This window comes from Ovis canadensis, chromosome 14 (assembly GCF_042477335.2).
Source record: "Ovis canadensis isolate MfBH-ARS-UI-01 breed Bighorn chromosome 14, ARS-UI_OviCan_v2, whole genome shotgun sequence".
Taxonomy (NCBI): Eukaryota; Metazoa; Chordata; class Mammalia; order Artiodactyla; family Bovidae; genus Ovis; species Ovis canadensis.
The window spans coordinates 52,886,828-52,910,244 of NC_091258.1; the positions used below are offsets into that span (position 1 = coordinate 52,886,828).

Sequence of the window (23,417 nt, forward strand, 5' to 3'; positions counted from 1 at the left end):
TGTCTTGTGAAAGTGAAAAGTGAAAGTGAAGTCGCTCAGTCATGTCTGACTCTTTGCGACCCCATGGACTGTAGCCTACCGGGCTCCTCTGTCCATGGGATTTTTCTAGGTAAGGGTACTGGAGTGGGTTGCCATTTCCTTCTCCGGGGAGGTTGTCTTATTCATTTATAAATATATGTATGTTATGATAGTGTTTTTGTAGTTTCCCTAGTTTGGCTTTTTAACCTCCTGTTCTGAGCACCAGTTTTAACAGTCAGTGCTAAGAGCTAAACGCTACCACAAAGCCAGAGAACCTCGGGCGTCCAGGGCCCGGGTGGGCGGGGCCAGCGTGTCTAGGACAGGTTGTCCTCGCCCCATTCCACGCCTCCACCTTCGGGGGGCGGGGCCAAAGGACGCTCGGTCTGAGCGCGCAGTTGCCATAGCGGCCGTTGGGCGGGAGGCTGGCGCTTCCCAGCTTCAGCACCCAGCGGAGAAACGAAACCGAGAGAGCAGAGGTCTCTTACGAGCATCGCCGGCGTGCGTATCGTTGACGTAAGACGCCAGCTCAGCCTTGAGGCGCACGCGCAGTGCGTGTGTTAGGGCCTTTGGGCCTCCGTCCGCCGGCGCCTCGCGGGGGAGCGGACTGGAGTTGTGCTTCCGGTCTGCGTGTTCTTAGGGAGGATCCTGCCTCCTTCTCGACTTTCCGGCGCGCCACCTCCCATCCCTGTGCCAGGGGCTCGGAAGACCTGAAGTAGCGATGCTCTTGGGAATCATCCCCAGGAGTGGAAGTGGAGAATGCCCTCCTTGAGTGAGGAGAGAGAGTGAAGCGCAGCCTCTCTAGACTCTGGGGGCTGAGGTGGGCGTGAGCGAAGGTAATCCAGGGCCACTTTCTGAACCCGAGTCTTCCTTCGACTTTCCAGTGGATTAGGCAGAGGCTTGGGCTGGGTCAGGGGCTGGGCCGCTCGAATGGAACTTGAGACTCATTTCCACCTAGAGGAAACGAGGTTTGGAGTGCCCCTGGCGCAGAGTAAGGCGCTGGATACACACGAGGCATTATTTTCGCTGTTGCTGTGAGGAGGTGGAGCTGTTGGCACCTCTTCTTAAAATTCCTTTGCAAGTGTTAACTGGAGGAGTAACAACTATTAATGAAACTTTGTGTTAGGCCGGTGAATTTTGCGGGTATTCCCTTAGTGGCTTTGGGCTGGGGTTACATGACTTCCTACTCAATTCTGCAAAACAACAATGATAAAACTGACTGACCCTCGTAGCAAAATGATGATGCCACAAAGCTCTGTGGAGTGCTTCATAAGAGGGACAGAAGAACCTTTCCAGAGGATCATACTGAAAACTTTTTCCTTGTATCTCGTAAACCATATGCATTTTTGTTTTTGTTTTGTGTGAGGTGCTAGAGTGACGTTGAAGTCCTTAGCTAAGACTTATATTCAGAACCTGATCAGAGGCACGCCTTTTGGGCTAGTCTGATATCCCTTTACTTATTCCATGGGTACTTAGAATGCTTTCTGTGTACTGAACATAGTTCTAACTTCTTAATAAGTGAGTAAAGAAAACAAAGATCCCTGCCCATTGCAGCTTAGGTTGTAGTTTTGGGAAGACATAAAAAATAGTAAACATAAATAAGTAAATTCCCTGGTGGGTCAGACGGTAAAGCGTCTGCCTGCAATCCCGGAGACCCGGGTTCATTTCCTGGGTCGGGAAGATCCCCTGGAGAAGGAAATGGCAACCCACTCCAGTACTCTTTCCTGGAAAATTTCCATGGACTGTGGAGCCTCCACAGTCCATGGGGGTCGCAAAGAGTTGGACACGACTGAGTGACTTCATGTTCAGTTTTTCACTTTCACTTTCATATGTTAGAAGGAAAAGAGTGTCATAGGAAAAAACAGCAAAGTTCTTGCCTTTACCATTGTTAATGGAAGATACAATTTTAAATTAGAATGTCAACGCAGGCTTCATAGAAAAAATGACACTTCTGTAAGTTCTTGAAGGAGATAAGGGAAGGGAAGAGTATTCCAGGTGGAGGGACTGACTGTCCAAAGACTCCCCTTGCTGTGTGTCTGGGCTTTTAAGTGAACAGCAAGAGAGCCTGTGGGGCTGGAACACAATGAGAAAAAGGAGTAGTGGGAGAAAGTTAGGTTAGACATGGGGTGGGGCTGGAGAACAGACATCTTCAAGGGCCTTGTAGGCTCTTGTAAAGGCTTTGGCACTTACTCACTTTGAGTGAAACGGGGAGCCATGGCAGCACAGTTTTGAGCAGAGCAGCCATACAATCTAACTTAGGTTTTTCAGAGTTACTGTAATGGGTGTGTTTCAGAATAGAATGGCGGAGGCAAGGGTAGAAGCAAAGAGGAGTGAGGAGGCTGTGGCAGTAGTTCAGAAGAGAGTTGGCAAGTGTTTCTAATCAGAGGTTGGTAGCTGGAGTGAGTGACAAGCAGTTGGATTCTGGGAATTTGGTAGTAGGAAACAGTGTTTGGATGAGTTGTGTGTTATCAACCTGAACATTTTTCAACATGATACACAGTTTATATATAAACATATAATATATAATTTTGGTCCATGTTCCACAGGTATAGGTGGGAACAACAGTGGAGTGTTTGAGTCACTTTACTTGCTCTCCTGTGAAAGTAATTACTTATTAGCTTAGGTAAGATTTCAGAGCTTACTTACAGCCATTAATTGATATGTGAAGTTAATGACTAAAGTCAGACTTTTTCCAAAGTAGAATATAGTTGAAATCTAAAAGTTGTAGTTTCCAGTAAGCAAAGTGTGAATTAGGATAGAATAACTTGTTGTAGTACTCGTGCATTTACTTTTAATTAAAATTTTAGTGAATGTGAAAATGCTTCCTTTTTGCCTTCTTTCAGAAATTTGTCTAAATATTCTAACAGTTAAAAAAAAAAAAGATCTAAGGTAAGAAAAATACGTTAATAGGTAATTGTGACTGTTACCCACAATTTTGGGGTAAATATACTAAGATTTGGGGTAAATGACTAAGATAATTGTTACTTCAGTTTGCAAGCTCGTGGGCTTTCCTGGTGGCTCAGACAGTAAAGAATCTGCTTGCAGTGCAGGGTACCTGGGTTCAATCCCTGGGTTTGAACGATTCCCTGGAGGAGGGCATGGCAGCCCACTCCAGTATTCTTGCCTGGAGAATCCCCATGGACAGAGGAGCCTGGCGGGCTACAGTCCATGGGGTCGCAAAGAGTCAGACACAACTGAACAACTAAGCATAGAATGGCACAGACAGACTTGTAAGTAATTTAAACAAAATATAAAAGGATGGAAAAGTATTTTGAGTACAAAGTAAATGCTAATACAGCCTTCTTCTGTTACTGTTTATTGTGGTGCTCACTCATCTTTTATCTCCTGTTCTAATCTTCATACTGATGTAGGATGTATTGAATATGCTAAGTAAATGCAGAAGTCATGAACTGAAGCACCTGTTGCCAGCAAGTACCATGTAATACTCATTGCTGTCTCTGCTGGAATTTAGAACGTTTCCAACACTATGCTGTTAAGCCTTGCTTCCTTCTCTTGCACTCCTTTCCGTTTCCAGTGGACAGATGTTTTTGGTTTCTTAGACAGTATTAGAGCACAGAATGTAGAGTGACTATTTGTAATTTGTATATTCATTAAGGATATTTCTTCTATTTAAAATTATTCTATCAAAGTATATTAAGTTTTTGTGGCTATAAAAAGATAATATTTTATAATATAAACATGGAGCTATCTGACCGACCATATGAGGCAGGAATCTGAAGTTTAGAGACATACTAGGGTGAACTATAGGTTAGTTTCAGTGTTGAGCAAGAAGCTAACCTGTCAAGTTCACCACAGTTGACAAGTAGTATGGTGACGGGTGTTTGCTGGTGGGTACCTTTAGGTCATTTGGTACCACCAAAGTGTGTGACTTAGCAGGAGTCAAACCTGGACAGAGGACATATTTGGGAGTTCTCATAGGTGAGTTTAAGTGGGTGGGGACAGAGAGGTCATAGCAGGACCGGTGCTGGGTTCAGGTGCTGGAGTCTCCTGGAAGGAAGTGAGATTTGGAGGGAGCTAAAAAACAGAGGTAAAAGTCACTTGTTAATAGTTTGAGTAAAAGGATAAATCTTCCTCTAAGCATGTGTTTGGGTCGCTGTGGGTGGTAGTCTCAGCCATGGGTGCAGAACTTTGGGGAGGAACCAGGTGGGTTACTTTAGTAATAGGAGCTGCCATTCACTGATGAATGTTCTTTTGTGTATGCTAACGCATTTCATCCTCATCTTAAAAAATAATACCTCAAGTTTTTAAAGAACTGATGTAAATTATTTACCCATGGTCACTTTACTAAGCTGTAAATAACAGTACTGGAATTTGAGCCTAGGTTTATTGGACATCAGTGCTTTTATTCTTTCTTTATTCCAAATTGCCTCAATATGTAATGAATTGTACTCACGTTATCTACCTATTTTATGTGATTTGTCATGATTGTGATCCAGTTTGCTGTGGATTAGATTTCAGTTACTAATAAAATTTGATTCACTTAATTGTGTGTTTTCTTTTTCTAGATTTTAATTTGATTTGAAAATGAGTAAGTGCAGAAAACAACCACTGGGTTCAAGTCCTGAGACATTCAGCCCAGATGTTCCTACTGACATTATTGAACTCTTTGCCAAGAACTTTTCTTATGGCAAACCACTTAATAATGAGTGGCAGTTACCAGATCCCAGTGAGATTTTCATCTGTGACCACACGGAATTCAGTGCATTCCTTGATTTGAAGAACTCCTTAAATGAAGTGAAAAACCTACTGAGTGATAAGAAATTGGATGAGTGGCATGAGCATACAGCTTTCACTAACAAAGCTGGGAAAATAATTTCTCATGTGAGAAAATCTGTAAATGCTGAACTTTGTACTCAGGCATGGTGTAAGTTTCATGAAATTTTGTGCAGCTTTCCACTTATTCCACAGGAAGCTTTTCAGAATAGAAAACTGAATTCTCTACACCTTTGTGAAGCTCCTGGAGCTTTTATAGCTAGTCTCAATCACTACTTAAAATCCCATCGATTCCCCTGTGATTGGAATTGGGTAGCTAATACTCTGAATCCTTACCATGAGGCAAATGACAATCTTACGATGATTATGGATGACCGACTTATTGCAAATACCTTGCATTGCTGGTACTTTGGTCCAGATAACACTGGTGATATCATGACCTTGAAATATCTGACTGGACTTCAGAATTTCATAAACAGTATGGGTACCATTCACTTGATCACTGCAGATGGAAGTTTTGATTGCCAAGGAAACCCAGGTGAACAAGAAGCTTTAGTCTCTTGTTTGCATTACTGTGAAGCTGTCACTGCTCTGATGACTCTTGGAAATGGTGGCTCTTTTGTTCTGAAGATGTTTACTTTGTTTGAACATTGTTCCATAAATCTTATGTACCTACTAAACTGTTCTTTTGATCAAGTTCATGTTTTCAAACCAGCTACTAGCAAGGCAGGAAACTCAGAAGTCTATGTGGTATGTCTCTACTATAAGGGAAGAGAGACAATCTATCCTCTTTTATCTAAGATGGTGCTGAATTTTGGGTCCGAAATGACCAAGAAAGCTCTTTTTCCCCATCACATGATTCCAGAATCTTTTCTTAGAAAACATGAAGAATGTTGCATGTTCTTTCATAAATACCAACTAGAGACTATTTCTGAGAACATTCGTCTGTTTGAGTGCATGGGAAAAGGGGAACGAGCAAAGCTGAATAGCTTAAGGGACTATGCTGTTCAGTATTTCATGCAAAAGTTTCAATTGAAGCCTCTTTCCAGAAATAACTGGCTAGTGAAAAAATCTAATATTGGCTGTAGTACAAATACAAAATGGTTTGGGCATAGAAACAGATATTTTAAAACCTACAATGAAAGGAAAATGCTCGAAACCCTTTCCTGGAAAGATAAGGTGGCCAAAGGGTACTTTAACAGTTGGGCTGAAGAACATGCTACATACCATCCTGGGCAAAGTTCTCTTTTGGAAGGGACAGCTTTCAATCTTGAGTGTCACTTATGGCAGGTTTTACAGGGAAAGAAACTGCCAAAGGTAAAGTGTTCTCCTTTCTGTGATGGTGAGATTTTAAAGGCTCTTAATGAAGCAGTTGAAAAGTCATTAGGAGGAGCCTTGAATTTTGATCCTAAGTTTAGGCCAAAACAGCAGCATTGTTGTTCTTGTCATGTTTTTTCTGAAGAATTGATATTTTCTGAGTTGTTTAGCCTTACCAAGTGCCTTCAGGATCATCAGGATGAAGAACCCAGCACCCAGATAAAGTGCCTACTAGTGGGTTTCCCAGCTCTCCATAATATCAAAATGCACATACCATTGGAAGTTCGACTCTTGGAATCAGCTGCACTCATGACTTTTAGCTGTTCATTGCTTCATGATGGAGACCCCACTTACCAGCAATTATTTTTGGACTGCGTACTACATTCATTGCAGCAGCTTCATACGGGAGATGTTATGATTTTGCCTATACTTTCTTGTTTTACAAGGTTTATGGCTGGTTTGATCTTTGTACTCCACAGCTGTTTTAGATTCATCACATTTTCTTGTCCCATATCCTCTGAGCCCCTGAAGACTTGTGCAGTCCTGCTTTGTGTTGGTTATCAGGATCTTCCAAACCCAGTTTTCCAGTATCTGCAAAATGTGAATGAATTGTTGAGAGATTTGGTTAACACTGAGGCACCCCAACAGGTTTTACAGTTTGTGCCAATGGAGGTGCTCCTTAAGGGTGCACTACTTGATTTTTTGTGGGATTTGAATGCTGCCATTGCTAAAAGGTATTTGCATTTGATTATTCAAGAAGAGAGAGAAGAAATCATCGGCAGCCTTCAGTTATGAAGTTGATCTCCTTTCTGAGATTTAACTTGATGGCTTCTTACCGTTTCCGTTGTTATTGCATTCTTTTGCTATTAATTTAAAACCTTCTATTTTGAAGAAAGACTAAGTTTTGCATCATTTAAAGTCTCATTTTTTTCCGGAAAACCCATCGGCTAGTCTGACCCATAGGGTATATACACACACAGGCATAGAGCTTCCTATATGGTAGAAGATACGTAATGATGGTATTCAACCTCACACAGAGAAGTGTGTATATGCTTGGACATACCCATGCATGTGTATGCAGTTTAGTTGGTTTTATTTATCTGCTTAAGATTTGCACCTGTGTGCCTTCAGGTTAGATTTTTTTCCAACTAATTTTCTCTCAATGGCTAATGCTGTTATGAATTGATAGAGGTCTTTGATGAAAAGAGATGAGCCACTTCTCAGCAACATTAATTTACTTTAATATTGACCATGTCAGTTACTAATTTGGGGAACTCATCATTCTAGATATCTTGATATGTGCCATTCATTGCGTTTAGGCCACTGATCCAATTTACTTGTGTGGTTCAAATGAAGCTACTGTGCTGTTTTATAAATATTTTACTAACTAAAGTCCAACTAGAAAGGCTATCAGGACAGCTTTAAACCAAAGATATTTAAAACAAGGAAGAATTATTGTGTCTAAAACAGTCTTATATGGGTGAAAAGTTTCATTTAGCAATAGAGTGGTGATTTTTAGCTTCCAGGAAATAATGTGTGAACAAAAAGATTTTTTTAAATTGCAAAATAATGTTTATGGTCTCATATTGGGGACACACAAATGTGATGAACGTAGTGAATACTGAGAAATTTTGATGGTATAGCATGAACATTTTTTTAATCTTCACAAATCCTTTTTTCCATAATGAAAGTAGCACTTTACTAAAAGAATAACCATGTGATGTTTATTTTTCAATTATGTTTGATTTCTTTTGCATTAAATGTATCTGTCAGTGTAATCAGGCTATTATGGCCAGCTATTTTAAGTAGATCTTTGTTACTTTGAAATTTCACAAGGTGAAGAATATTTGTATTTTCACATGTACATTTTATAGAGATTTTTGTTATATAAAAAATAAATATTCTTTGATGTATTTTGTTGATAAATAGTAACCTGAAGTTTTTCATGTTCTTTGCTATTTTGAGTTCCATTATAAACTCATGAATAAAGTCTTTAGCAGAGAAATTTTGTGTTCATTCTTTTAAAGAGAATCATGGGGGAATTTAAAAATATAACTTGGAAACACTTTTTTTTTAAGGAAAGCTTTAATGGAAGTTAATGTTCCTTCATTTTCTCTGATTTGTATTCATTAAAATTTATTCCTTAATGTTGCAATATTTACAGAAGCTCTACTTCAGGAAAGAAATGGAATACTTAAGGGACAGAGGAAGAGGTTATATTTAGTTCTTGACAGGGAGGATGTGAGTGCTGGAGGTAGATTTCTGAAAGAAATGTGATTTCCTGCTGGTGACTTTATGAAAGCTGTTAGAGTTGTGTAATGGTAGACATGGATGGAGGAGCCTGGTGGGCTACAGTCCGTGGGATTGCAAAGAGTCGGACACAACTGAGCGACTTCACTCAATGGTAGACATCTGATAGAAAATTGGTTACCAAGAGAGAATTAAAAACCACTCTTGGGAAACCATTTTGCACTTAAATAGACTTTATGCCTTGGTTAATGTGGTCCAATACAGTGACTCAGTTTATTTTTACCTGTTTTAACTATTTGATTAGAATGAAGTTGAAAGCCTAGGGCCAGGTTCTGATAGTAAAACTTTTTAATTTAAGCCCCTCAAATAAGTATTGAATGCTTAGTTGTTTTTACTGTTAACCTGTGTTGGGATATGTAACATACTGGTATATACTAGAATGTATTTGGTTTTTAGTCAGTGTTTGGGATCAGTTACTTTTCATCTGACTTATTGAATTCAGAGTTGCTCTAGAGGTGAGATAGAACTCAAGGAAGATTCAAATTGAACGGGGTGTAGCTGACAGGTACCAGTGATTTGTCGAAATTGCTCTGAGAAAAAGGGAAGGAAAAATAATGTCTGAGAAATGAATAAGAAAGTAGAGGAAGACCATAAGATGAGATGATTTGTGTAGGTTATCAAGGTAGTTCAGTTCAGTTTAGTCGCTCAGTCGTGTCTGACCCTTTGCGACCCCATGAACTGCAGCACGCCAGGCCTCCCTGTAAAAATTTTTTGGGGGGAGGGTCTTGAAATTTTTGACTTAATTGTGATGCTTTTTGAAAAGAATTTTTAACAGCCAGAAAATTTGAACATCACAGTTGTGTTTCCTGACAAACTCAGAAAAAGCGGTCTTAAAATACACTTAATTTCTTCAATACTGTTTTATGTTTTCCAAGAGAAAAGTCAGTTTTGTGTTTTAGTGGGAGCTTTTATATATCATGGTCATGTCAAAGTTTTGAAAATTTCTGAGTCAATGTAAAATCCAAATTTGTGGACTTTCTCCATCTTTACAGTCATTATTTTGTTTAAAAAGATTTGCATTAAATGTTTTTTTCTGCTCTGAAGATATCTAAGTGGAACAAAAGTAACAAGTTACTGGAGCTGAAAAAAAATCTTTATGCTTTTTTAATTTTATTTAATCTTTGATGAGAATACAAGTCCTTTTAAACATTTAAACCTCATCTTTTATTTCTAGATATTTAATTGAATATTTTTAACATTTGTTAAGGTACTGTGGTGTGAGTATATGAAATACCTCACTTTTTTTTTAATACCTCACTTTTTAGAATGAAAGTGTTGATTATAAACCCAATTAGGTTCTTATTTTTCTTGTTTAAATACTTAATATTTTTCATTGATTCTTTAGAAAGGGCAATGTATTTTGTTTAGTGTATTTTTGCTTTTTAAGATGAAAGTAAGAAAAAGGAGGTGTTTTAGTTTTGTTTCATTTTTTTGAGTCATTTTAAGCAATATATGATTATTACTTTTTATGAAACCAGTACATGCTTATAAAGATTTTAACCGAAGCATGAGGGAGTTTCTATTAATTTTTATGTTCTATAGCCCACCAGGCTCCTGTGTCCAGGGGGTTTTCCGGGCAAGAATACTGCAGTGGATTTCTTCTCCTGGGGATCTTCCTGACCCAGAGATTGAACCGTGGCTACTGCCACATCTCTTGTGTTGTAGGAGGCAGATTCTTTACTGCTGAGTCACTGGAGAAGCCTAATAAAGAATTAAAGCCATTAATTACACTGTTATAATTAGGTCTTAAATTCCCTTTATAATCTGTTTTAATACAGTTTGAACAAAACTTAGATTTAATATAGTAATATCTAGTATATCCTTTATTAAAATGATGAAAAATTATTATACATAGATGGTACTATAGATTTGCAGGGCCTAGCTGAATATTTGTTTGCACATAGTTACTGTTGCAAAGAGACTCAATTATTTGGTAATAGGCCTCCCCACCTTTTTTTTTCCCCTTAAGTTAGATTAAAACTCATTTCTGGCTGATCTTAGCAGAATTAACTATAGAACAAAAATTTCAAGGTTCCCGAATAAATTTCTGTTTGGATAGTAAATGCTTTTCTGATTGGCCTAATGGCCAAGTACCAAAAAGCTAAAAGCTCAATACTGCGTATAGTCGCTTATAATATCTTGGTATGTTTTAGGGCATGTGATTAAAACAATAATCCTCAATAAATTTATGATTTTGTATTTCTAATCAGTGTACACTTTATATAAAACAGTTTATATTAAAGTTTTTAATAAGAAGGAATTTTTCTCCTCATTCTGTTGTTTTTTCTTAGTTTTGGCCAATACAGAAAATGAAGGTAACTTATCTTTAGATAAGCACAGGTTTATATTGGAACATTTTGATTTATAACCACGAATATGGAAGATACCAACTTTTCTTTATGAATATGAAATATTTTAGTGAAAATATTTGGAAATTACCAGTCACTGAGCATAGGTTAGCATTTGGTTTCATTCAGCTGAAAATTTTCTGTAGAAGTGTAATCTGCTTATGTTCACATAAAGGTTGTATGTGCGTGTGTTGCTAAGTCGCTTCAGCCCTGTCCAACTCTGACCCTATGGATTGCAGCCCTCCAGGCTCCCATGTCTATGGGGATTCTCCAGGCAAGAATACTGGCGTGGGTTGCTGTGCCTGCTTCCAGGGGATCTTCCCGACTCAGGGATCAAACCTGTGTCTCTCAGTCTCCTGCATTGGCAGGCAGGTTTTTTACCACTAGTGCCACTTGGGAAGCCCAATAGGTTATATACTCAATTACAAATACAGTGTTTCTCTAATTTTCTCAAGATCTTGATTGTTGTGTCTTTATAGCGGCCTAATAGATTACCTAGGTATAGTCATTCTGTGTTCACTTTTACCAAGTGCAGGGGCATGAGTTTAACCTGTTACCAGGGATTTAATAATATTTAATATTGCAGCCATCTGGTGATGTCCATCTGTAGAGTCTTCTCTTGTTTTGTTGGAAAAGAGTATTTGCTATGACCAGAGCATTCTCTTGGCAAAACTCTGTTATCCTTTGCTCTGCTTCATTTTGTGCTCCAAGGCCAAATTTGCCTGTTATTCCAGGTGTCTCTTGACTTTCTACTTTTGCTTTCGAGTCCCCTATAATGAAAAGGATGTCTTTTTTTGGTGTTAGTTCTAGAAGGTCCTATAGGTCTTCATAGAACCGTTCACTTCTTCAGCATTACTGGCTGGGGCATAGACTTGGATTTCTGTGATACTGAATGGTTTGCCTTGGAACTGAGCAGAGATCAATCTGTCATTTTGAGGTTGCACCCAAGAACTGCATTTGAGACTCTTTTATTGACTATGATGGTTACTCCATTTCTTCTGAGGGATTATTGCCCACATAGATATAATGGTCATCTGAGTTAAATTCATTCATTCCAGTCCATTTTAGTTTGCTGATTCCTAAAATGTTGATGTTTATTCTTGCCATCTCCTGTTTGACCACTTCCAATTTGCCTTGATCTAACATTCCAGGTTCCTATGCAATATTGCTCTTTACAGCATCAGACTTGACTTCCATCACCAGACATCCACAACTGGGTGTTGTGTTTGCTTTGGCTCTGTCTCTTCATTCTTTCTGGAGTTACTTCTTCACTGTAGCATATTGGACACCTACCGACCTGGGGAGTTCATCTTTCAGTGTTCTATCTTTTTGCCTTTTCATACTGTTCATGGGGTTCTCAAGGCAAGAATACTGAAGTGGTTTGCCATTCCCTTCTCCAGTGGACCGCACTTGTCAGAACTCTTCACCATGACCCGTGATGTCTCTATCATGCCACCTGATGCAAAGAACCCACTCACTGGAAAAGACCCTGATGCTAGGAAAGATTGAAGGCAGGAGGAGAAGGGGATGACAGAGAATGAGATGGTTGGATGGTATCACTGACTGAATGGACATGAGTTTGAGTAAGCTCTGGGAGTTGGTGGTGGACAGGGAAGCCTGACATTCTGCAGTCTGTGGGGTTGCAAAGAGTCAGACAAGACCGAGCAACTGAACTGAATATTGCAGCCACATTGTTGGTTTGTGGCTTAAATTTGTTATGACATAGTTAAGAAACACATTTGTAGAGATCGTTTTTTTTCTCTAAACTATTTATGTACACTATGCTGAGAAGATACTTTCATTTTAAAAAGTCTTCGTAGCTTTGTGGATAAACCCATTTTGTTTACATGTATATCTACATCGTTTTCCTCTTTAAGATTGTATGTCAACACCTAATTAATTTACTGGGCAAGACAGATGCGCTTTTATTGTCTAGACTTTTGGGAGTTTCTATTCTGTTTCCAGTGAACTCCAGGGCTGAAAAATTAGTCTTTATATTAGGCTAGGTGAGAAAATTCAAAACAAGTACAAACATCCTAATAAATTTCCTTTTTTTTTTCCTAGAGTAAACATTATTTCTGCAACTATTTAATAACTTTAGTAATGTTAATCTGTTCCTGGAGCTATTTTTATTGCACATACATTTTGGATTGTTCAGTTTGAAATTGATTGATTTCTCTATTCTCTAAAACATTTTATTTGTAGTATTATATATATTTTAATGAAGTAGAGGGCTTCCCTGGTGGTTCAGATGGTAAAGAATTTTGCCTGCAATTCAGTAGACCTGGTTTTGATCCCTGAGTCAGAAAGATCCCTTGGAGAGGGTATAGCTACTTACTCCAGTATTCTTACTTGGAGAATCCCATGGACAGAGGAGACTGGTGAACGAATAGTCCACACAGTTACAAAGAGTCAGACACAACTGAATGACTAACAAGACACTATTGAGGTATAGTTGATGTACAGTTCAGTCGCTCAGTCATGTCCGACTCAGCGACCCCATGGACTGCAGCATGCCAGGCCTCCCTGTCCATCACCAACTCCTGGAGCTTACTCAAACTCATGTCCATTGAGTCAGTGATGCCATCTAACCATCTCATCCTCTGTCATCATCCCCTCTTCTCCCGCCTTCAATCTTTCCCAGCATCAGGGTCTTTTCAAATGAGTTAGCTCTTTGCATCAGGTGGCCAAAGAGTTTCAGCTTCAACATTGGTCCTTCCAGTGAACACCCAGGACTGATCTCCTTTAGGATGGACTGGTTGGATCTCCTTGCAGTCCAAGGGACTCTCAAGAGTCTTCTCCAACACCACAGTTCAAAATCATAAATTCTTTGGTGCTCAGCTTTCTTTATAGTCCAACTCTCCCATCTATACATGACCACTGGAAAAACCATAGCTTTGACTAGATGGACCTTTGTAGGCAAAGTAATGTCTCTGCTTTTTAATATGCTGTCTAGGTTGGTCATAACTTTCCCTTCCAAGGAGCAAGTGTCTTTTAATTTCATGGCTGCAATCACCGTCTGCAGTGATTTTGGAGCCCCCCAAAATAAAGTCTTTCACTGTTTTATCTGTTTCCCCATCTATTTGCCATAAAGTGATGGGACTGGATGCCATGATTTTAGTTTTCTGAAAGTTGAGCTTTAAGCCAACTTTTTCACTCTCCTTTTTCATCAAGAGGCTCTTGAGTTCTCTTTCTGCTGTAAGGGTGGGGTCATCTGCGTATCTGAGGTTATTGATATTTCTCCCAGCAGTCTTGATTCCAGCTTGTGCTTCATCCAGCCCAATATTTCTCATGATGTACTCTGCATATAAGTTAAATAAGTAGGGTGACAATATATAGCCTTGATGTACTCCTTTTCCTATTTGGAACCAGTCAGTTGTTTCATGTCCAGTTCTAACTGTTGCTTCCTGAACTGCATATAGATTTCTCAGGAGGCAGGTCAGATGGTCTGGTATTCCCATCTGTTTCAGAATTTTCCACAGTTTATTGTGATCCACACAGTCAAAGTTTTTGGCATAGTCAATAAAGCAAATAGATGTTTTTCTGGAACTCTATTGCTGTTTGGACGATCCAGCGGATGTTGGCAATTTGTACTCTGGTTCCTCTGCCTTTTCTAAAACCAGCTTGAACATCTGGAAGTTCATGGTTCACGTATTGTTGAAACCTGGCTTGGAGAATTTTGAGCATTACTTTACTAGCATGTGAGATGAGTGCAATTGTGCGGTAGTTTGAGCATTCTTTGGTATTGCCTTTCTTTGGGATTGGAATGAAACTGACCTTTTCCAGTCCTGTGGCCACTGCTGAGTTTTCCAAATTTGCTGGCATATTGAGTGCAGCACTTTCACAGCATCATCTTTCAGGATTTGAAATCACTCAACTGGAATTCCATCACCTCCACTAGCTTTGTTTGTAGTGATGCTTCATAAGGCCCACTTGACTTCACATTCCAGGATGTCTGGCTCTAGGTGAGTGATCACAGCTTTGTGATTATCTTGGTCGTGAAGATCTTTTTTGTACAGTTCTTCTGTGTATTCTTGCAACCTCTTCTTAATATCTTCTACTTCTGTTAGGTCCAATCCATTTCTGTCCTTTATTGAGCCCATCTTTGCATGAAATGTTGCCTTGGTATCTCTAATTCTCTTGAAGAGATCTCTAGTCTTTCTCATTCTATTTTCTTCTATTTGCACTGATCACTGAGGAAGGCTAGTTGATGTACAGTATTATATAAATTTTAGGAACATAACTTACTAGTTCTCAGTTTGTAAAGATGATATTCCATTTGAGCGGTACTTACATTGTTCTTTCTTTATTTTCTCCATTCTTTCACTTTTACCAGAATTACAAACTCAAGGGCAAGGCACAATGATATGCTGATTTTATATCTCATATTGTCAATACAGATGTCTACAGAATATATGTGATTTTTTAAAATTACATAAAACTTTAAAGCATATGCAACATTAAAACTAGATAACAACCCTCCCATGTACCTTCACCCAGCTTCAATAACTATCCATATTTTGTTAAAACTTATTTTAATCTTCCACTTTTTTTCCTTAGACTGTTTTAAAACAAATTCATGAAATATCTGTAACATACCACACCTGACAAAATTAATAGTCACCCAATACTTAAATCTGTGTTTAATTAGTACAGTTTGTCTCAAAAATGGCTTATTCAGTTGATTCAAATAAGGATCCAAATAAAGCTCAGATGTTGCATTTACTTAGTATGTCTCCAGAGTCTCTCCATCTGTTGAGTCCCTCTCCCAGCATTTTCTTCTGCATGCCAATTTAACTGTCCTATATTTTCGTACATTCTGGATTTGGCTAATTATTTTGTCTTTTAACTTGTATCTCTATGCCACACATTTTCTGTGAATTGATAGTTAAATCTAGAGAATTGATTGCTTGTGGCCCCGGTACTTTGTAAGCAATGTTGTGTACTTCTTTTTATCATGTCACAAAGCACGAAATGACTTATTGCCCTGTCTCAGTGATGTTAGGATTAGAGATTCAGATACCAATTTTATTTCTACACTACTAAGTTTTCTATCAGTCTTTCACTTAATAGCATTAGCTTCTATTGAATGTTGGTTTCTAGCTCTGCTAAAGCTAAAATTCCAAATTAGTGGTTTCTAACCGTATTATGTAGTAATTGGACTTCATAATATGTTCTTGAAATCAGCTGTTTTTTTTTCTGAATAGTTCGTTGTGGAGAAGTTGGAGAAATGCTTGCTGTTGTTCACTTGCCCAGTTGTGTCCGACTCTTTGTGACCCCCATGAACTGCATCGTGCGAGGCTTCCCTGTCCTTCACTGTCTCCTAGAGTTTCCTCTGACTCATGTCTGTTGAGTCGGTGATACCATCCAAACATCTCATCCTTTTTTTTTTTTTAAATGAGTTTTTTGGCCCTTTTTTTGATCTTAGTTTTTTGAATGTTGAGTTTTAAGCCAACTTTTTCACTCTTCTTTCACCTTCATCAGGAGGCTCTTTAGTTCCTCTTTGCTTTCTGCCATAAGAGTGATGCCATCTGAATATCTGAGAGTATTGATATTTCTCCAGACAATCTTGATTTCAGCTTGTGAGTCATCTAGCCTGGCATTTAGCATGATATACTCTGCATATAAGTTGAATAAGCAGGGTTACAATATACAGCATCGACGTACTCCTTTCCCAATTTTGAACCACTCTGTTGTTCCACATCCAGTTCTAACTGTTGCTTCTTGTTCTGTATACAGGCTTCTCAGGAGACAGGTAACGTGGTCTGGTATTCCCATCTTTTGAATAATTTTCCACAGTTTGTTGTGATCAATACAGTCAAAGGCTTTCATGTAGTCAGTGAAGCAGAAGTAGATGTTTTCCTGGAATTCCCTTGCCTTGTCTATGATTCAGCGGATGTGGGCAATTTGATACCTGGTTCCTTTGTCCTTTCTAAATCCAGCTGTACATCTGAAAGTTCTTAGTTCAGATATTGTTGAAGCCTAGCTTGAAAGATTTTAAGCATGACCTTGCTAGCATGTGAAATGAATGCCAATTGTGCGGTGGTTTGAACATTCTTTGGCATTGTCTTTCTTTTGGGATTGGAATGAAAACTGACCTTTTCTAGTCCTGTGGCCACTGCCAGGTTTTCCAAATTTGCTGGCACATTGAAGCACTTTAACAGTATCATCTTTTAGGATTTGAAATCGCTCATCTGGAATTCCGTCACTTCTAGCACTTTGTTCGTAGTAATGCTTCCTAAGGCCCACTTTCGTTCACACTTCAGACTTCAGGATGTCTGCCTGTAGGTGAGTGACCACAGCATAGTGGTGATCCGGGTCATTAAGACTTTTTTTTTTGTATAGTTCTGTGTATTCTTGCCCACCTCTTCTTAATCTCTTCTGCTTCTGTTAGGTCCTTTAGGAATTTTTAATTTTTAAAATTGAGGTTAGTTGATATACAATATTAGTTTCAAGTATACAACATAGTGATTCAAAATTTTTGTGGTTTATACTCCATTTGTAGTTTAAAAATATTGGCTGTATTCACTATGCTGTATAGCTGATTTAATTTATACATAGTAGTCTGTTACCTCTTAATTCCCTACCCCTGTTTTTCCCTCCCTGCATTTGTCCCCCACTGGTAACCACTAGTTTGTTCTCTATATCTGTCAGTCAGTTTCTATTTTTAAAAATAATTTTTTAAATTTATTTAGCTGCTCAGGGTCTTAGTTGTGGCATGTGGGATCTGATTTCATGAGCGGTGTCAAACCCCCTGGCCTGCTGCATTGGGAATGCAGAGTCCTAGTTGTTGGACCACCAGGGAAGTCCCTGTCAGTTTCTTTTTTGTTATATTCACTAGTTTAATTTTTAGAGTCCACATATAACGTAACATATAGTATTTGTCTTTCTAACATATTTCACTAAACTTAATATTCTCTAGGTTCATCCATGTTGCTAGAAATAGCAAAATTTCATTCTTTTTTATGGCTGAGTAGAATTCCATTGTGTATATATACCACATCTTCTTTGTCTACCCATCTATTGATGGACACTTAGGTTGTTCCCATATCTTGTCTTTTGTATATAATGCTGCTATGAACTTTGGGGTGCATGTATATTTTTGAACTAGTGTTTTTGTTTTCTTTAGATAAATAACCTAGGAGTGGAATTGCTGGATCATATGGTAGTTCTATATTTAATTTTTTGAGGAGCCTCCATACTGTTTTTCTTAGTGGCTGCACCAATTTACTGTCCCACCAACAACATACAAGGGTTCCCTTTTCTTCACATCATTGCCAACATGTTATATGTGATCATTTTGAAGACAGCCATTCTGATTGGGTGAGGTGAGATCTCATTGTGGTTTTGATTAGCATTTCTCTGATGATTAGTGATAGTGAGCATCTTTCCATGTGCCTGTTCAGTTCAGTTCAGTTGCTCAGACTCTTTGCAACCCCATGAATTGCAGCATGCCAGGCCTCCCTGTCCATCACCAACTCCCGGAGTTCACTCAGACTCACGTCTGTCGAGTCAGTGATGCCATCCAGCCATCTCCTCCTCAGTCGTCCCCTTCTCCTCCTGCCCCCAATCCCTCCCAGCATCAGAGTCTTTTCCAATGAGTCAACTCTTCGCATGAGGTAGCCAAAGTACTGGAGTTTCAGCTTTAGCATCATTCCTTCCAAAGAAATCCCAGGGGTGATCTCCTTCAGAAGGGACTGGTTGGATCTCCTTGCAGTCCAAGGGACTCTCAAGAGTCTTCTCCAACACCACAGTTCAAAAGCATCAATTCTTTAGTGCTCAGCTTTCGTTATGGTCCAACTCTCACATCCATACATGACTACTGGAAAAACCATTGCTTTGACTAGATGGACCTTTGTTGGCAAAGTAATATCTCTGCTTTTTAATATGCTGTCTAGGTTTGTCATAGCTTTTCTTCCAAGGAGCAAGCATCTTTTAATCTCATGGCTGCAGTCACCACCTACAGTGATTTTGGAGCCCAAGAAAATAAAGTCTCACTGTTTCCATTTCCCCATCTATTTGCCGTGAAGTGATGGGACCGGATGCCATGATCTTAATCTTTTGAATGTTGAGTTTTAAGCCAGCTTTTTCACTCTCCTCTTTCACTTTCAACAAGAGGCTCTTTTTGTTTTCTGCCATAAGGGTGGGGTCATCTGCATATCTGAGGTAACTGATATTTCTCCCAGTAATCTTGATTCCAGCTTGTGTTTCATCCAGTCTGGCATTTCTCATAACGTACTCTGCATATAAGTTAAATAAGCAGGGGGACAATATACAGCCTTGATGTACTCCTTTCCCAATTTGGAACCAGTCTGTTGTTCCATGTCCAGTTCTAACCGTTGCTTCTTGACCTGGATACAGATTTCTCAGGAGACAGGTAAGATGGTCTGGTATTCCCATCTCTTGAAGAATTTTCCACAGTCATATCATTTGCAAATATCTTCTCCCATTCAGTAGAACTTTTTTTTCTTGTTGATGGGATTTTTTGTTGTTGTTGTTGTGTAAAAGCTTTTAATTTGGTCCCATTTATTTGTGCTTTTGTTTCCTTTGTAGTAGAAGACAGATCCAAAAATACATTGCTACAATATATGTCGAAGTGTTCTGCCTGTGTTTTCTTCTAGGAATTTTATAGTTTCTGGTCTTATAAATATTTAATTAAAAAAATACTTTATCAGTTTTCAGATAAGTAAGATGGTGTCTTAGTAACTTCAGGGGGTAACCAGTGCAAATTTTTAATAGTTTTTTAAAAAATTATGTTTAGAAACTTCTGGTGCTTATTTAGATGTATCTTAATGAATTACAGTTATTGTTTTCACTCGATGCTCAAGTTATCCTAATTGGCATGGGTGGGTCAGAGAGAGGATCCTTCAAGTTGATACTAGGTCATTTTTTACATAATTCAGTCTCTGATAGTTTCCATACTTTCTGGCACAACTCAGTTCCATCTTTTATATTTTCTGCCCATACCTGCTACCATCCTGACCTTAGTGGGAATGTCTGTAGTACTGTGGTTCTCAAACTTAGTCTCAAGACCCTTTTACCCTTTTAAAAATTATTGAGGAATCCAAAGAACTTTAGTTTATGGGAGTTATATCTGTTGATATTTTCCATATCAGAAATTTAAACTGAGAAACATTTTATTAATTCAAAAATAATGATAAAACTTTTATGTTAACAAATATTTTTTTATGAAAAATAATTCTCAAAACAAAAGTCAGTGAGAAGCATGGCATTGTTTACCTTTTTCCCAAATCGTTTTTTGGTTATGTGTTTTAATAGAAGACTGCTAGGTTCTCATACCTGTTCTTACATTCAGTCTGTCGCAATACACTGTTTTTGTTTTGTTGAAGTACTTAAGATCTGGCCTCACATAGTTATATGGTTGGAAAGGGAGGAATATTAACCCCTTTAGGTAGTTAGGAATGTTCTTTGATGCCACTTCAGAATCTGACAGATGATAGTTTCTTAAAATTCAGTTGCAGTGAACAAATGACCTTTTATACTCTGTTACACTAATATCCATTGGTCTGTCTTGAGCTTTGAGTGGGTCCCTAACCTGTGGTTTTGTAACCCCATGAATTTGTCCTTTGGAAAATACCAGTTCCTTGAGTTTTGCAGATTGCATATGTTGACACATCTGATTATATGGTATCAAAAAAGAATCACATTTTTAAACATCTCAACTAATATCTCCAATGTAATCTAACTACTGAGAAACTGTCATGCTCACGATAGTGAACAAAATTTTTCTTAGATTCTGATTTTCACTTGTGTGCTTGAATGTTATGGCAGCAAATATTGTCAGTTGTTTTCCTTGAAGTGATAGCTCACTTTATCAATTTTTGAGAAAATATCTGTCAAAAATACGTCTGAATAACTACAGTTTATCTGCTGGTTGTCCTTTAAAGTACAAACGGTATTCCATGAAAAGTGTAAAGCTTCAATTAACAACTCAGTTTCACAAATGCTTTTCCTGAAGACAGCCATCGTGCTTGGATATGCGGCAGAAGTGCTTTGTGTATAGTTCCCATTTCTTCTAGAATGTTTAAGATGTGTGCTCAGGGATCGAGACTTAATAAAATTCATCATGTTTATTACTTCTTCAAAGATATTCTTTTTTACAAATATTTTATTTTGTTTATTTATTTGTAATTGAAGGATAGTTGTTTTACAGTGTTGTGTTGGTTTCTGCTGTACAACAGTGTGAATCGGCCATAAGTATGTATATATCCCCTCCATCTTGGAATCCCCACCAATGCAACCCCTCTGGGTTGTCACAGAGTGCCGGCCTGGGTTCCCTGTGTTATATATAGCAGCTGCCCACTATTTATCTGTTTTACACGCGGTAGTGTGTATAGTTAGTGATGGACAGGGAGGCCTGCCGTGCTGCAGTCCATGGGGTTGCAAAGAGTCGGGCACGACTGAGCGACTGAACTGAGTGCCTAAAAGTGTATATATGTCAGTGCCGCTCTCAGTTTGTTCCCCTTTCTCCTTCCCCCTCTGTGTGCGCAAGTTTGTTCTCTACGGCTGTGTGTGTATTCCTGCCCTGCAAATAAGTTCATCGGTACCATTTTTCTAGATTCCATATATATGTGTTATATCAAAGGTACTCTTAGATAAAAATGGCCTCTCCTCCCCCCACTATAATACGGTGATGAAGAAAGACTCTGTATAGTTGCCACTATTGGTGATTTATGCTGACACCAGCAATTTTGCTCGTTGCTTTTGTATTACATTTACTGTTAACATAGTGAAAAAGGGAAATAAATAATGTCTTGGTTTGGGTCCACACACCACACTTTGAGAACTGGGGCTCTTTTCCCCATTATATCAGCTGCTGAGATTTTAAAAATTTATTTTTATTTATATTAATGAGGTAGTAGTTCCTATTTTTGAGGCTTTTAAAAGCATAAATGAGTGTTTCATTTTTCCATTTTTTAAAATCTGTGAAGATTAGCATATAGAATATTTTTCTCTTTGGCTCTACTAATGTGATTAATTGTATTAATGGATTTCCTAATAGTGAACTCTTATTACATTTCTGAAATAAGCACTGCTTTATCTTGATGGATTATTGGGTTCTGTTTGCCTTATAATATTTGCTTTAATATTTACAAATGAGATTGGTTTGTATCTTTGTCTTATTGAGCAGTATTTTTCTGGTTTTGTAATCAATATTATATTTGCTTTATAAAAATAATTTGGATGTTTTCTTTTTCCCCCCAACTCTCTGAAGTAGTTTAAATAGCATTTGCATCATCTTTGAAGTTTAGTAGACTTCTTTGTGAAACAAGCTTAGCTTGGTATGTTTTTGGCAGGGGAACTCTTAATGATTTCCTATATTTCTTTTTCCCAGGTGGACTCTAGTGGTAAAGCATCTGCCTGCCAATGCAGGAGACGTAAGAGATGCAGGTTCGATACCTGAGTTGGGAAGATCCCTTGGAGAAGAACTGGCAGTCCACTCTAGTACACTTGTGTGGGAAATTCCATGGACAGAGGACCATGGATTTGCAAAGAGTCAGCATGTGTGCATGCACACGTTTCTTTTTACAAAATTCATTTGTTTACAGCCTCTGTTTCTTAGTGTTAGTTTTGATATATTTACCTAGAGTTATGTTTATTTCATCTAAATTTTCTCAAACATTTTCTCTTGTAGAATTGTGTAGAGTAGTCTCATAATTTAAAAAAAGTTGCTCTGTTGAGTTTTTCTATTGTGTGCTTATACTCTTTTAACAATCAGGTTAACTCTTTCTATTTTGTTGATTAATTTTCAGAGAACCAGCTTTTTTGGTTTACTTACTGTTTACTTCTATTTTCTAACTCATTCATTTCTGCTTAAATTTTTAAATTGAGGTATAATTTATATATAACATTATTTCAAGTGTGCAGCATAGTGATTCAGTATATGTATATATTGCAAAATGGCCACCACCACTAGTTAGCATTTGTCATCATACATAAGTTACAAATGTTCTTTTTCTTACAGTGAGAACTTTGAAGATCTACTTTCTTGGCAACTTTCAAGATTATAGTATTAACTACAGACAGTTGACTCTTGACCAACATGGATTTGAACTGTGTGGGTCTACTTATATGTGGATTTCTTTCACTAAATACATATTATATACATACACTACACTCTCCACAGTTGTTTGAATTCGTGGTTGTGGAACTATGTATATGGAAGGCTGACTGTAATGTTATACTTGAATTTTCGACTGCATGGAGGGTTGGTGCCCCAATTCCTGACTTGTTCAAGGGTCAGCTGTAACCTCCATCTCTGCAACCACCAAGCTTTTCTCTGTATAGATCATGGGACCTGGGACCTATATTCCCTGTACAGGTCACGGGACCTCGCTTTTACATTTTTAATTTTGTATATTCTACATATAAGTGAAATCATAGATTATTTGTCTTTCTCTGACTTATTAATATTTTACTTAACATAATACCGTTTAGGTCCAACCATGTTGTCTCAAATGGCAAAATTATTTTTTTCTATGACTGAGTAATCCGTTGTATATATGCCACATATCCTTCATCCACTCATCTGTTGAGGGATAGCTTGCTTCCATATCTTGGCCATTCTAAATTTAATGCTGCAGTGAACATTGAACATGAAAGTGAAAGTCACTCAGTCGTGTCTGACTCTGAAACCCCGTGGACTATACAGTCCATGAAATTCTCCAGGCC

The 23,417-nt window shown here is 38.3% G+C and overlaps 1 protein-coding gene across 1 annotated transcript; it reads left to right on the plus strand.

Annotated features, from left to right (window-relative positions):
• Nucleotides 1–577: 577 nt before the first annotated feature.
• On the plus strand, nucleotides 578–8,071 carry CMTR2 (cap methyltransferase 2). Its single transcript, XM_069548954.1, has 2 exons — nucleotides 578–851; nucleotides 4,542–8,071. Exon 2 carries the CDS (start codon nucleotides 4,561–4,563, stop codon nucleotides 6,859–6,861), a length of 2,301 nt encoding a protein of 766 aa, XP_069405055.1. The 5' UTR covers nucleotides 578–851; nucleotides 4,542–4,560; the 3' UTR covers nucleotides 6,862–8,071.
• The last annotated feature ends 15,346 nt before the right edge of the window (nucleotides 8,072–23,417 follow it).